The sequence below is a fragment of the Salmo salar genome, chromosome 11, assembly GCF_965601325.2.
Source record: "Salmo salar chromosome 11, fSalSal1, whole genome shotgun sequence".
In the NCBI taxonomy this organism is placed as follows: Eukaryota; Metazoa; Chordata; class Actinopteri; order Salmoniformes; family Salmonidae; genus Salmo; species Salmo salar.
In genome coordinates, this window is record NC_138301.1 from 22,012,053 (window position 1) to 22,026,389 (window position 14,337).

A 14,337-nucleotide genomic window follows, 5' to 3' on the forward strand; every position below is an offset into this window, starting at 1 on the left:
GGGAGGGGCTGGCTCACTTCAACTGAACGGGAAGTGATGTTACGTTGATTGTGAAGAGGGTTCATGAAACAAATGGATCGAAAGGACTGCGTAAACCCAATTTAGTGAGTTATTTTTTTTATTTCAAAATCAACAAATTGTCATCGCTTTTGATAGGGCGCTTCTACACGAAACCCCAAGAAAGAAAGTGACGCACAGACACGGGTAAGTTTAATTTCTCGAAATAAAGTTAGCGTTATAAATGTGTCTCGGCATATGGAACTGTTTAGCGGATTTGTTTCTATCGACAGTTATAAGTGCAACATGTAAACATTTTTTCTCAGGATGGGGTTACTTCATCGTATAACGACCACCTGCATTTTCACTGAGTTGGGGCTGAATCGAAGTTATTTCCTGCTCACATTTACAAGGCCTACTTGAAGCCAAGGCTACTGAAAGTGCAATTACATTTTTTGTGTTTTTACATAATGCGATGGGTCCGCTTTTAAAGTTGCCTTGAAGTGAATTCTAACTCGGTGAACTCTTAAATTAGATAGACCTACATTGTAAAACAGGATAGGCTACGTGTAGCCTGTACTTAGTAGGGTAGGAATGCGACACTTTCATTGGGAATTGGTGTAACATTTTCCTATCGAATTACATTTAATTTTAGTTTTAACATTATACTGCAGTGGGCTAAATCAGCCTCAGTGTTTATTGGTTGTCTTAAACAAATCTACTTGAAGCAAATGTACACCTCACACACATGGTTATGGGCTTTCAAAAAATAACATACTTGTACCATGTCAGATATATCATTTAAATGTATAAAATGTTGAGTTTGCATCCCAATATTATACTTTCTATACATCACAGAAGACTATATATATATATATATATATATATCTCAAAACCGTCTGACATAGAAACAATCGGATTTCGGTCTTAATTGTTTATTAATGATGAAATTATTATTAAGAACATTCCACCCATGAGGCAACTTAACTGAAGGAAAGGGTTTTAAGCAAAGCGTTTTGGCATCGGTAAGACTTATCTCCTGGTGGTACATGTGGCTTTCTCTACCGTGTCTTGTGTATCAATTTAATTATTTATTTGATCACTGTTGTTTGATAGCGCAATAACCTTTTGGTATAGTAGGCTAATATAGGATACACAGGTCTATGCCAATTTGCACCTGCAAATAGGTTTTCGCATTACAATTTATAAAAAGTGTGACGTCATCTGAGTTGAACGTATCACACCTTATTTAATAGTTTTCCAGTGGAAGCAAAAATGAAGAGGGAAACTGTTCACGTGTAATGGGACCTCATAATTACAACCCTTGTATTGGCTACATTTATCTAGGTTTATCATTCCATAAACCTGCATCCATTTGGCTGGTGAAATATCAACAGATGCCTACCTCACTATCTTGGTATGGTATCTTAGGGATACGAGTCTGTCATTTTGGCTGGAGACATACAAAGCAGAAAAAACATCGCCTCAGAACAAACCAAAAATGAACACCTAATTAAAAACGTTTGTCTTTGTGTTTAATACATTTTTATTTTCTCAAGGTGTAAACACATTCTGGACATGATAAACCAATTTATTCCAAATGAACTTTTAGGTTGTCTTTAGTTTACATCTGTCAGCTATTCAAAGATGGACCTCTGTCAGAGATTTGAGCAATTGCGCTTGTGAACAAACTGGGAGATATGGTTATTAAACAGGGTCAATGGTAGAGTAAAACATGACCAGTAAGGACAACCACATGATGACCAACTGAGTTGGTGGTTATTCAATGTTGTTTTATGTTTCAAGTAGGGTTTGTGTCAGCTAATCAATTGTTTCCTTCTCTCTGTGTTTGTGTGTGTGCATGCAGGTATGTGTGTTTTAAATGTTTCTACTGCTAACCATAATCAAATAATATTTGTTGTCCTATTTCACACATGTACAAGTGTATTAATACGGAAAGGTCGCCAGTTTAAAGACGCTTAAGCCTAAATGGTGACCCTGGCCATGACCCCACTCAGACACCCTCTGAGTGGGGTCATGGCCAGGGTCACCATTTAGGCTTAAGCGTCTTTAAACTGGCGACCTTTCCGTTACTGGACCAACGCTCTAACCACTAGGCTACCTGCCGCCCATCATAATCTGTAAACCATTTCTCATCAGAATAACGTCACTTACAGATATATAAAACATATTCATATTCAGAATGTTACAAAATAGTGCTTCCAGTCCTGAACATGATGAAACCTGATGATATTTCAGATGCATATTGGCAAGTCATTCTGTCAATACATCTGAGATGAGTGCTGTAGTATTGTGGTACTGCAACACCCTTCATCTTGTGCAGTTTGTTTAAGTTCATGTCATCTGCATATCCTCATTCGAGGAGTTCGCCATTATAGTTGGCCAACTGCCCAGGGTGGGTAGTTCAGCTCTACTGCTCTGAGAACGTCTGAAAGGCTGTGTTCTGCTTGCTGGCACATAATCTGAGGTGTCCTCCAACTAGTGTGAAATCCGCACCACTAGAGAACATGGCTTTGCCTAAAGTCTTCTCTTTTCATCACTTGAAGTTTAGGTTTAAAAGTAAACATACAATAACTTTGAAACACCTTTTGGAAGAGGACTAAGGCTGATCCTTGTTTGTGTATGAGCTCAGTTTGGATCTTCTGTTTTAGAAATGGGCAGGGGCATCGATGTGAATCAAATCATTTGTTAAGCATGAGCAAATTCCTGAACAAATGTGTAAGGAATCTGAATTTTAATATTTACCTGTTATCACTGACAGGCAGTGAGGTAGAACTAGCCAGTCTGTGCATAGTGATTTCACTCAAAAACAATGGCAGAAGGACTACTCAAGATGCTGTAATGTCTATCTTGCAAGGTTGTATTTCACATCTTGTTAAAATATTTCATACTGTAGTCAATGTAGTGGGCTTCCTCAAACAACCTTATTTTGCTGCTCATCTGCAACACGTAATCCTATGCCACCTATTTTACCAAACCTGCTACTTGTTACCCCACTCATCAAAAAAATGATTTCAATAAAAAAAAATCTAAAGCAAACTCATTTAGCATAATTAGATGAAAATATGTAATTTAGGCTTTTCTTGTTTTTTTGCTCTATAGGCTGTAGCTTAGGGAAGGATATGCAGTTCAATGATACAGTGCCTAGTGAAAGTCTACACACCCCTCGCACTGTATTCACATTGTGTCACCTTAAAATCAAATCCAAAAAGGATTACATTTTTCCCTGCCGATCTACACAATCTTTCCACATTTTTTTAAATAAATACAAATTTATAGAAGATTTCCCTAATTGTAAAAAATATTTATTGATTGCGTATGTCTTCACACACCAGAGTTAATGCTTGGCGGAAGCCCCTTTGGCAGCCGTAACAGCTGTGAATAATTTTGAAAAAGGGTCTACCAACTTTGCCCGACTCTTATGGCAACATAGAGGTAACTGCTAAAATAATGAAAACACTTGCGTAAATAAGGGATACAAAGTATTGAAAGCAGGTGATTCCACACTGGTGTGTTTCCTGAGTTAATTAAGCGATTAACATCCCATCATGCTTAGGATCATGCATAAAAATGCTGAGCAGGCCATCTTTTTTTTGGCTACCATGGCCATGTCTCCATGTTTTTTGTTGAGTTGGTACAGTTATTATTTTTCTTTCACTTTAAGAATGTGGAGTAGGTTGTTGATTAGTGTGTGCAGGTAGTACTGTGCAGTTGTGCGGTGAAACATAATATGTCGGTCCATATATAAGCCTTTAGAATGTAAGCCTGGCTATTCCATTTCCCACTGGGGAACAGCTCAGAGAGGCTGGAGATGGGGTACCACTAGTCCAGTCACAGTGTGTTCATCACAGAACTTGATTTTGCTCCAGACTTTAAGCAGCTTATTGCTCAGGATGAGGGCTTTAGTGCTGGACAGAGTGAAAGAATGCCTTTTCATACCGTGGTCATGTGATGGACTCTGCTTTCAGTGGGAATCACATCCAGCTTGTTCCCTTGAATATAATTTGATGGATATCTGTGTTCAGCTTATCTTGTGTCCACCACATTCTTTCTCATTCACAGGTCTCAACTTTCTAGCTATGCTATAATAACTCTGAAGTAATGCATGGCACTATGGCTTTGTGTAATACATATTTTGTATCTATCAAAAACACATTGATTAATTATGATTTATTTACAGAAACTATTTATGGACCAGGACCAATCATGCCAGTGAAAATTTCAGCTCAATACAATTTGAACTCAATTGTGACAACTCTTCTTGAATAACTTGTTTTTCTTGTGAATTTTTAGTCTGTTGATCAATTGTGTAATTCTTAGTCTTATTTGCATAATTACCCACAATTAATCCTCTCATGTAGAGTTTCAATCTGTAACAGTTGCCCCAAATAGGAGATTATCCACTTGTACCAAGCAAACAGGTGAAAGTTCACTGCGGATGGGGTTATAGCAGTATCTAAGTTTAAGTATTTCCTTACTGAACATGCATAGAGGCGAATGTAGTTTCTTTCACAGAAAACATTTGTGTTTCCTGTTACTGTGTCAGCATACTTACATGACCATGAGAAGAGAGCTGTAGGCTCTCAAAAGACAGACAGAGGCGTGTCTGTCTCCAACATAGCTCTAAAAGTTTTGTCCTCGGGTCAACTGTTTCGCAGGCACTCTACCCTGCTAGCATAAAAATCTGCGCTTTTTAAGGAACTGGGAACCGTTTTGAGGTTATGTAGCAGAAACCATTCTGAAAATGCGCTCATGATTTGGAAAACACTACATTACCAAAAGTGCTCGTCCATCATCCCCCCCCACCAGCCTCCACTCTTCTGTGAAGGCTTTCCACTAGATGTTGGAACATTGCTGCAGGGCCTTGTTTCCTTTCAGCCACAAGAGCATTAGTGAGGTCAGGCACTGATTTTGGACGATTAGGCCTGGCTCAGTCGTGTTCCAATTCATCCAAAAGGTATTTGATTGGGTTTAGGTCGGGGCTCTGTGCAGGCCAGTCAAGTGCTTCCACACTGATCTTGAAAAAATATTTCTGAATGGACCTCACTTTGTACACGGGGGCATTGTCATACTAAAACAGGAAAGGGCCTTCCTCAAACTGTTGCCACAAAGTTGGCAGCACAGAATTGTCTAGAATGTCATCGTATGCTGTAGCATTAAGATTTCCCTTCAAACCATGAAAAACAGCCCCAGACCATTATTCCTCCTCCACCAAGCTTTACAATTGGCACTATGCATTGGGGCAGGTAGTGTTCTCCTGGCATCCCCCAAACCCAGATTCGTCAGTCAGACTGCCAGATCGTGAAGCTTGATTCATCACTCCAGAGAACGTGTTTTCACTGCTCCAGAGTCCAATGGCTTGGAGCTGTACACCATTCCAGCTGATGCTTGGCATTGCGCATGGTGATCTTAGGCTTGTGTGCGGCTGCTCGGCCATGGAAACCCATTTCATGAAGCTCCCGACGTTGCTTCCAGAGAAAGTTTGGAACTTGGTAATGAGCGATGCAACCGAGGATAGACTACTTTACGGTCCCGTTCTTTGAGCTTGTGTGGCCTACTACTTCGTGGCTGAGCCGTTCTTGCTCCTAGACGTTTCTACTTCACAATAACAGCACTTACAGTTGAACGGGGCAGCTCTTGCAGGGCAGAAATTTGACGAACTGACTTGTTGGAAAGGTGGCATCTTATGACGGTGCCATGTTGAAAGTCACTGAGCTCTTCAGTAAGGCTATTCTATTGCCAAAGGTTTCCTATGGAGATTGCACGGTGGTGTGCTCGATTTTTTTTTTTTTATACACCTGTCAGCAACATGTGTGGCTAAAATAGCTGTATCCACTAATTTGAAGGGGTGTCCACATACGTGTGTGTGTGTGTTTAGTTTACAAATGATTATCTACAGTCTCGGTTTTAAATTTGCATCAGGATATGTGCACAGATTTTAAATTGCTTCCTTCAATGTTTGGTTTCTTTGTCTGGTTTTCAGGTCTGAAATAAGCACTCACTATGTCTGATGGGGACTATGACTACCTCATCAAATTCCTAGCCCTTGGTGATTCTGGAGTAGGGAAAACCAGTTTTCTCTACCAGTACACAGACAAAAAGTTTAACTCCAAATTCATCACTACAGTGGGCATTGATTTCAGAGAAAAACGAGTGGTAAGTTGATTGCACTAGTCATACAATTTGTCACTTATTGTGTGAGTGTGAGAGACCATGAATTTTATTATTCACATACAGGTACTACCCTACCACCCGTAATGACCAGATAGTATGCTGCTTGGTTGAAAGAGTTAACATTTGAAATGGCCAATTATTCCATGTGAAAGTTTTTGTACTGCAGGTTTACTATTGACCATGGAAAGTATGTAGGAGCTTAAAAGCATTACTCCTCACAGTGCGAAAGATAGTGGTAGAACTCTGTTTTTTTGTAGGGGATGAGTCTGAAACATATGAACCTGCAGATGTACCAGTATGTGTGGGTGTCGCAGGAGTCTGAGGAACTCCCAGACCAGGAAAGGATGACTAATATCACTTGAGTTCAGCAGCACCCTCCTAGAAAATACACACTTCACACCACATAACCAAACACCAGGGTAATTTAAGCATAATCACTCATGCTGTGTATATTGTAGAGATTATCAGGGCAGACATTTTCCATCTAAATGTTTAGGTTCACTTTGGGTTGCAAGATAATATATGTAGGATGACCAATAGGAAAGTATATTTTTAGGGCCTCATAGCCAGAATGACCTCACACTGCTTTATATGGGTATAATAACTCTCTCTCTGTCTGACAGGTATACAAATCAAATGGTCCAGATGGGGCAGCAGGCAGAGGACAGAGGATTCATGTTCAGCTGTGGGACACGGCGGGGCAGGAGAGGTAAGCCAATCCAAAACTCATCTCCCACTGACACTCTTGCTCAAGCCCTCACTGGCCCTCAGGTCGTTGTTGGCAGCTTTCAATTGCTTACTTTCTTCAAGCTGAATGAAGCTCTTTACAAGGTGTTTTTTCTTGTGTGGTGTCAGGTTTCGGAGTTTGACAACAGCTTTCTTCCGAGATGCGATGGGCTTCCTCCTCCTGTTTGACCTCACCAATGAGCAGAGTTTCCTTAATGTCAGAAATTGGATGAGTAAGTCCTCTGTACATGTAGATTCTGACAACCACAATCTCATGTTTTCTTCCAAAGAAATGTGCAGTGTCTTAACCACTATCTTTCAATCACGATTGGTGGGCTGATGACGGGCTTATTCACTTTTTCAGGTCAATTACAGATGCACGCTTACTGCGAGAATCCAGACATTGTACTCTGTGGCAACAAGTGTGACCTGCAGGAGCAGAGGGCAGTCCGTGAAGATGAGGCCCGTGAGCTGGCAGAGAAGTATGGGTATGTGTCCCTTACCTGTGACTAACCCTACCAGAAACATTTGCCAAGAAGGCAGTGGCTGATGTGTGTTTACTCAAGGCTGTGCAGGGGAATCTCGAACAATACTAAATGTTAGGTTGGTCTTTCTGGAAAGGAAAATATTTACTCATCCATGTAAAGTATCCTGCTTGTGGCCTGAAATTACATATTTAGTGAATATAAAGGGATTAGATATGGACCTCCTATGTTTTGCTAAAACTAACAAATGCACCATATTTGGGGTCAAATGCAATGTCGTAAGAGACTACGGACTCTATTTAAAAAAACCTAACGCAATGGTAAATATAAGCGCTGGGGGTAGCTCTATAGGCGGAGGGGTGTGTCAGTAATATTTTTGCTATTTCACAGCTGTTATGAGCGCAATAGCTGGCGGTGGCGCGAAATGGCTGTTCTTTAAATTTATGAATAAACAAGTTGTAGGTGGGAGGAGGACTTGACCACTCACTGGCCCGTCAAGGCTGCATGTGTTTGTCTCAAGTTCTGTAGGTTATTGAAGGTCTTTGCATTGTCATCAACTCCAATTCGGCTGCGGGCACGGAATATTCTGTCCTAGACCATTGTAGATTGATAATACAGTTTATTCAATAGCATAGGCTACAGTAACAAGTGATAACGAGTAGAAAAAAAACATCCAGTGTTTGCTCTGTTTTGAGTGTTGACAGTCAACCTTGTTATAATAGGCTTCAATCAGCATAGGCCTTTAGATATCACGCTTAAAAAATTGTCTGCCTTAAATTGTATTGTTTGTGTGAGGCACATTCTCAATAAGAAAGATATAGCCTAGGTCTACCGTTGATACTGCATGACTGCATGACTGAATCGTTTAAATACGTTTGGAGGAGCGTGTCTTTAAAAAAAAATGTAACAACAAATCAATACAAAAAGTATATGGGGAACGCTAAAAAAAGCACGTATCTCTTGTTCCATGTGCGTCTGGGCACTGTGCGTCGGGGCTGGATAGGCTGCGCTTCCGTTGTCAATATCCATGCTGTATCCAACCGCGTTAGCTACGACCAGCTTTCGGTTGGTCTTAAATATCCCCACCAGTGCATACTGAAATTGCCATTTTGGCGCACGTTTTTAAGGACATTAATTGGATATTGCCACCCCTCCCACCTCATCGCAAGCGAGGTCATACGACAGGTAAATTACCAATCCTGGCGCTAGGGTTTGGAAATAGAGCAGCTCTGGCTTTAACAGGTCAAAATTGCAAACGAGCGTGCGTTTTGACAATTGCACGAGCTTAAGGCCAGCCGAAAATAGAGCCCCCAGTACTTAGTTATGATCATGTTATGTTAAAAAGTTATGGTGAGCTGAATGGCCATCTTGTGCGCGGAAAATATCTAAGTGACAACATATTTAAAGTTTTACGACAGGTAATCAGATTTACATAGCCCAGTCATAATGTTATTGCCGAATATCATACAGGTAGCCATCTGTCCTAACTTAACAGAGGAGTCTGAAGTCTCTCTTCCAGATGCACATCATATTGAGTTGTCATGGTTGACTAGATACGACTCATATGTCAGATTTGGTTACAGTGTCGTTATTTTTTAACGTTATGTGAACCGATGGCTCCACCAGTCTGAAATCCAATGTGGTTTTTAGAGAGCCATGCTCCTCTACTATTTCAAATATGCATCTTCTACTGCGATAGCACAAGTGCGTGTTTCATGAGGAAAAACAAACAACACCCAAACAATTCATTTTTTTCAACCTTGATTTCTTTTCAGCTGCTGAGAACTATATTCTGTCTCTGAGTAAAGCTTTCAATTAGATAAAAACGTGTTCAGGTTGTAGGTAGATAGTTTGCCTCATTCAGAGACATATCAGTCAATGTTCTTATGTGTTGCTCTCCTTCCTGTGCAGAATCCCTTACTTTGAGACAAGTGCAGCTAACGGGCAGTTTGTTAGCCAGGCTGTGGATGTCCTGCTGGACCTCATCATGAAGAGGATGGAGCGCTGCGTGGACAAGTCCTGGATCCCTGATGGAACTGTGCGATCCAATGGACACAGTGGTCACACAGACATCACAGAGCCCAAGACCCAGGAGAAGGGCAAATGTGCTTGTTAGGGTCCACATACAGATAATGGTTACACCATCCCCTCAGTGATGTTTTGGTAGGACTGGGCTGTATGGTATGTCATGAAAGGCATGTAATATTTGTAAATCAATGGTGTCATAGTAAGTTTTGGCAAGATGTGGGGGGGGGGGGGGGGGGGGAAGAGTGTGTATGACGTGCAAAGCTGAAAGTAACTACTAACCCCTGCCAAATGTACCAGAGCATCATTATGTTTTGTTAATTTGATTATGCCATTTGGTGTGGTGCCTCTCCTTACACTTGTCCATACAGTGTCAATTTAGTGCCTTTTTATGTTTTCATTTCAGAGAATATTATATGTATTTTACATTGTAAAAGAACTGTATTATAACCAACTATTTTCTAAGATCCAGTAGAAAAATGAGAAGCCACTGAAAGTTGTATTAGTTGAGAACACTTCCCTGTGAATTTAAAAGGAAACCCATCCTTATTACATTTGCTTTATCTTGGCCAGGTCGCAGTTATAAATGAGAACTTGTTCTCAACTTGCCTACCTGGTTAAACAAAGGTAAAATAAATAAAACATTTAACTTTTTGACACAGGATATTTTGTCACTATGCACTTCCATTTATTCTTGTACAATGTAAAAGTCCTGAGCACATGCAATCTGTAGTGAATAGAGTGATTTATTTTATAGGCCTGCTCTGTAGTAGCAGAGTAGCTGGGTGTTTTTATTTGTATCACAATGTCGGGATATTGGGTCTATAAGAAATGTTTGAGGTTCCATGTAAATCAATGCTGATTTTGTTCATTTGTAATTTTACAATGTGCCTTAAATCTGCTGTATTCTGTCAAACACTGTTTTCATGCCAAATATGTAAACCATATCCATTATTCCATAAAATAAATATATTTTATTTATTAAAGCGCTGTCACAGTTCTCACCTTGGCTACCTCTGACTCTAAATAATAAGATTGTTTCAATCTTGTTCTAGTCAATATGTAACGTAATGCAAATATTTAAACAAACATCATCTGCATTTCCAAGCGCTACGGTTTCGAAACTTATATAGTTACACACTAGGGGGCAGTTTGTAACGAGTAAAAACAAATATCTATACCGGAAATAGTACGTCGTAACTTCCTTTTAAAATCCTGCCACTCTCATTCCACCGCGGATAACACATGGGCAATAAATAATCAAGAGGTCTAACGATGCGAATTGAAAAATGTTACTTTTGCTCGGGACCTGTGTATCCCGGGCACGGTACGATGTTTGTGCGGAACGACTGCAAGGTATGACTTTTTTTGTGTCCTCCTTTCTGCTTGACGGCCTCTATGCTAATATGCTAGCAGATTTTCTAACTTCCCACTAGCTAGCTAGCTTGTTTTGTCAGCTGGGATGTTTTTTTTTTATTCCAAATGTCTGTAGTTACGTAACATAAGACGGTATAAGCCCAGGTGCCCAACTATACCAGATAACCTATTCGTTTTTCACCTCTTACCTATATTTCAACGTTTTTAGTGCAGTTTCTTAGCCAGACAGGACTGTTATTGTTGCCAAGTGAAGTCTGTCTCACCCAGCAGTGAAGGAGACGTTGGCTTTGCTAAAGCTGTAGTAGTGTTGTTTCCCGTACATTGAGGGGGTCTCTCCGTGACCAGACATAGAACAGTTCTTGTTGCTGCTACCTTGTGTATAAATTAAATAATGACTAATGTATTCTCAGACATTCAGGTTTTGTAAATCAAAATGCCTCAAAAACTTCAAGAAGAAGCGTAACCCAAGAAAGACCAGATGGACCAAGGCTTTCAGGAAAGCATCTGGCAAGGAATTGACAGTGGTGAGTTCCCAAGTTGTAGAATGATGTGAAATGGAATGTGGTATGATTGATAAACCATCATAAACGATTTGCCCTCGAGTCTCTTACTGATTTATTTCCAACACAGGATAACTGCCTGGAGTTCGAGAAGCGCAGAAATGTGGCTGTCAAATACCAGAGGGAATTGTGGAGCAAGACAGGTACTTGTTATGGCTAAAGTTCAGGAGTGTATTTATTAGTGCAAACCGTAGCAAAACATTTTGCATTGAAAACTAGTGTTTCTTACTGGATAAGTCAGGGCTGTTTTCAGTACTTCTTGCAACGGAAACTGTTTACCGTTTAAGAACCAAACAAAAGGAGCGACACCAGGAAGGACCTACCTAAATTTGTCCAATATAAATTCTAGTTTTTGTTGCAAATCGTTTTCTGCTTGGAGTAAACACTTTTTGTAACAAACTTTCACAACAGAATCGGGTGTAATGAATACACCCCTGATGGGTGCCTCTACTTCGGCCTGTTTGGTTCTTAATAATTACAACCCTGCCCTCACTTTCATCTTTCAATTGTTTTCATACTCTATTCAAGTCAATTCTCAAATGACAGATTGAGATCATGCCCTTGGCATTTTTTTATTTATTTACATTTTATTTCACCTTTATTTAACCAGGTAGGCTAGTTGAGAACAAGTTCTCATTTACAACTGCGACCTGGCCAAGATAAAGCAAAGCAGTGTGACACAAACAACACAGTTACACATACAGTGTGTGCAAATGAGGTAGAGTAAGGGGGGTGGGGGAATAAATAGGCCATAGTGGCAGAATTATTACAGTATGGCAAATTAAACACTGGGGTGATAGATGTGCAGAAGATGAGTGTGCAAGTAGCGATACTGGGGTGCAAAGGAGAAAAATTAATAAAATAAATAACAATATGGTGATGAGGTAGTTGGATGGGCTATTTTACAGATTGCTTATGTGATCTGTGAGCTGCTCTGACAGCTGGTGCTTAAAGCTAGTGAGGGAGATATGAGTCTCCAGCTTCAGTGGTTTTTGCAGTTCGTTCCAGTCTTTGGCAGCAGAGAACTGGAAGGAAAGGCGGCCGAAGGAGGAATTGGCTTTGGGGTTGACCAGTGAAATATACCTGCTGGAGCGCGTGCTGCGGGTGGGTGCTGCTATGGTGACAAGTGAGCTGAGATAAGGCGGGGCTTTACCTAGCAATGACTTATAGATGACCTGGAGTCAGTGGGTTTGGCGACGGATATGAAGCGAGGGCCAGCCAACGAGAGCATACAGGTTGCAGTGGTGGGTAGTATATGGGGCTTTGTTGACAAAACGGATGGCATTGTGATAGACTGCATCCAATTTGCTGAAGAGAGTGTTGGAGGCTATTTTGTAAATGACATCGTCAAGTATCGGTAGGATAGTCAGTTTTACTAGGGTATGTTTAGCAGCATGAGTGAAGGATTCTTATTTGCGAAATAGGAAGCCGATTCTAGATTTAATTTTGGGTTGGAGATGTTTAATATGAGTCTGAAAGGAGAGTTTACAGTCTAACCAGATACCTAGGTATTTGTAGCATTCTAAGACACATTCTAAGTCAGAACTGTCCAGAGTAGTGATGTTGGACGGGTGGGTAGGTGTGGGCAGCAATCGGTTGAAGAGCACACATTTAGTTTTGCTTGCATTTAAGAGCAGTTGGAGGCCACAGAAGGAGTTGTATGGCATTGAAGCTCGTCTGGAGGTTAGTTAAGTGTCCAAAGAAGAGCCAGAGGTATACAGTCTGCGTTGAGGTGGATCAGAGAATCACCAGCAGCAAGAACGATTTAAATGACGCATGTTCTGTATGGTTGTGTATGTTACTTCTACAGCATAACATCAAGACCGATGTCGCTAACTGCTAAGGTTTTGTTAATAGCCTTGTTGATCTGTTAAATCCAACTAATTTTGCTATTTTCAGTGGAGGCAATGAGGAAGGTGGAAGGAATAAAACGGAAACGACAGGCACAGTTCATCTTCAACAGGTGAGCCCTAGCTTTCCTCCCACAGATAAGAGCCTGGCTCAATTTGAAATGGTTGGCCACACTAGAAAAGCATGGGCATTCTAACTCTATAATGATAATATTAGTATTCTGTAAAATCTGGTTGAGTGAGTCAAACTTTAATTACAGTCTCATAACATTACTATGAGTTACAGGAAAATAACTAGGTTAACAGAAGGCCAGTATCGCCAAGTATTGGAGTCTGTGTTTTTAAGCACTGTTTTCAAATTGATTTGGTCATATTTCCTCTATCCCTTTCTTGATCAGACTGAAGAAGGGCAAGCAGTTAGAAAAGGAGGAAGCCATCAGCGAAGTGAAGAAGAACATTCACCTCATCAAAGCCCCACATGCAGGTGAGTTCACTGACTTCCCTTGTTGCTGTTTAGTATTTTGCATTGTGTGCGTATAGATGTGTTTTGTATATCTATCTATCTCTATATTAGGTGATGGCATTCATTCCACTTTGAGTTTACATAATCAAAAATAGAATTTTGCTAATCAATTTGTTTTCCATATGTAGGCAAAGCCAAGGTTCTGGAGGAGAAGATGGTACAGAAGTTACAAGAAGATGTGGAAATGGGTGGCGATTAGCAAGTCCTTATTGGGGCTCTGCTGAAATAGACCTACAAAACAACCACTGGCTCTATTCATAACATCCATAGACTATCCTTTACCAAACTCTGGACAATAGTCTGGGAAGAAACAAGGAGACATAGCACTGCAACCCAATGCAGTTGCGGAGTGCTAACACAATATTAAACACTTTGAAAATCATTTCGCATAGCGTTGTCATATGTTGGATTTAATAAAGTCTTGTGTCCTGACAAATATTTGTTTTGTTATTTGTCCAGTTATTATTCATCCACATTAACTTTGAAATGGCACATTGTCAAATGTGTTTTAAGTGAATTGCATTTATTGGGAGTTTTGGTGGAGACCTACTGAATTCCAGTACTTCAAGTACAGACATGGCACAGAGGGAATTGAATGT

General features: G+C 40.4%; 2 protein-coding genes across 2 annotated transcripts; both read left to right on the forward strand.

Moving 5' to 3' along the window:
• On the forward strand, positions 1-9,669 carry LOC106562223 (ras-related protein Rab-27A). The gene is made up of 6 exons (XM_014126950.3): positions 1-204; positions 6,002-6,174; positions 6,816-6,901; positions 7,048-7,151; positions 7,283-7,406; positions 9,315-9,669. The coding sequence occupies exons 2-6, from the start codon at positions 6,022-6,024 to the stop codon at positions 9,517-9,519; spliced, it is 672 nt and encodes a 223-aa protein (XP_013982425.1). The 5' UTR covers positions 1-204; positions 6,002-6,021; the 3' UTR covers positions 9,520-9,669.
• Positions 9,670-10,608: 939 nt separating this feature from the next.
• Positions 10,609-14,176, forward strand: LOC106562224 (putative ribosome biogenesis protein RLP24). Its single transcript, XM_014126951.3, has 6 exons — positions 10,609-10,784; positions 11,216-11,329; positions 11,436-11,508; positions 13,265-13,328; positions 13,614-13,699; positions 13,867-14,176. Exons 1-6 carry the CDS (start codon positions 10,704-10,706, stop codon positions 13,935-13,937), a joined length of 489 nt encoding a protein of 162 aa, XP_013982426.1. The 5' UTR covers positions 10,609-10,703; the 3' UTR covers positions 13,938-14,176.
• Positions 14,177-14,337: the final 161 nt, after the last annotated feature.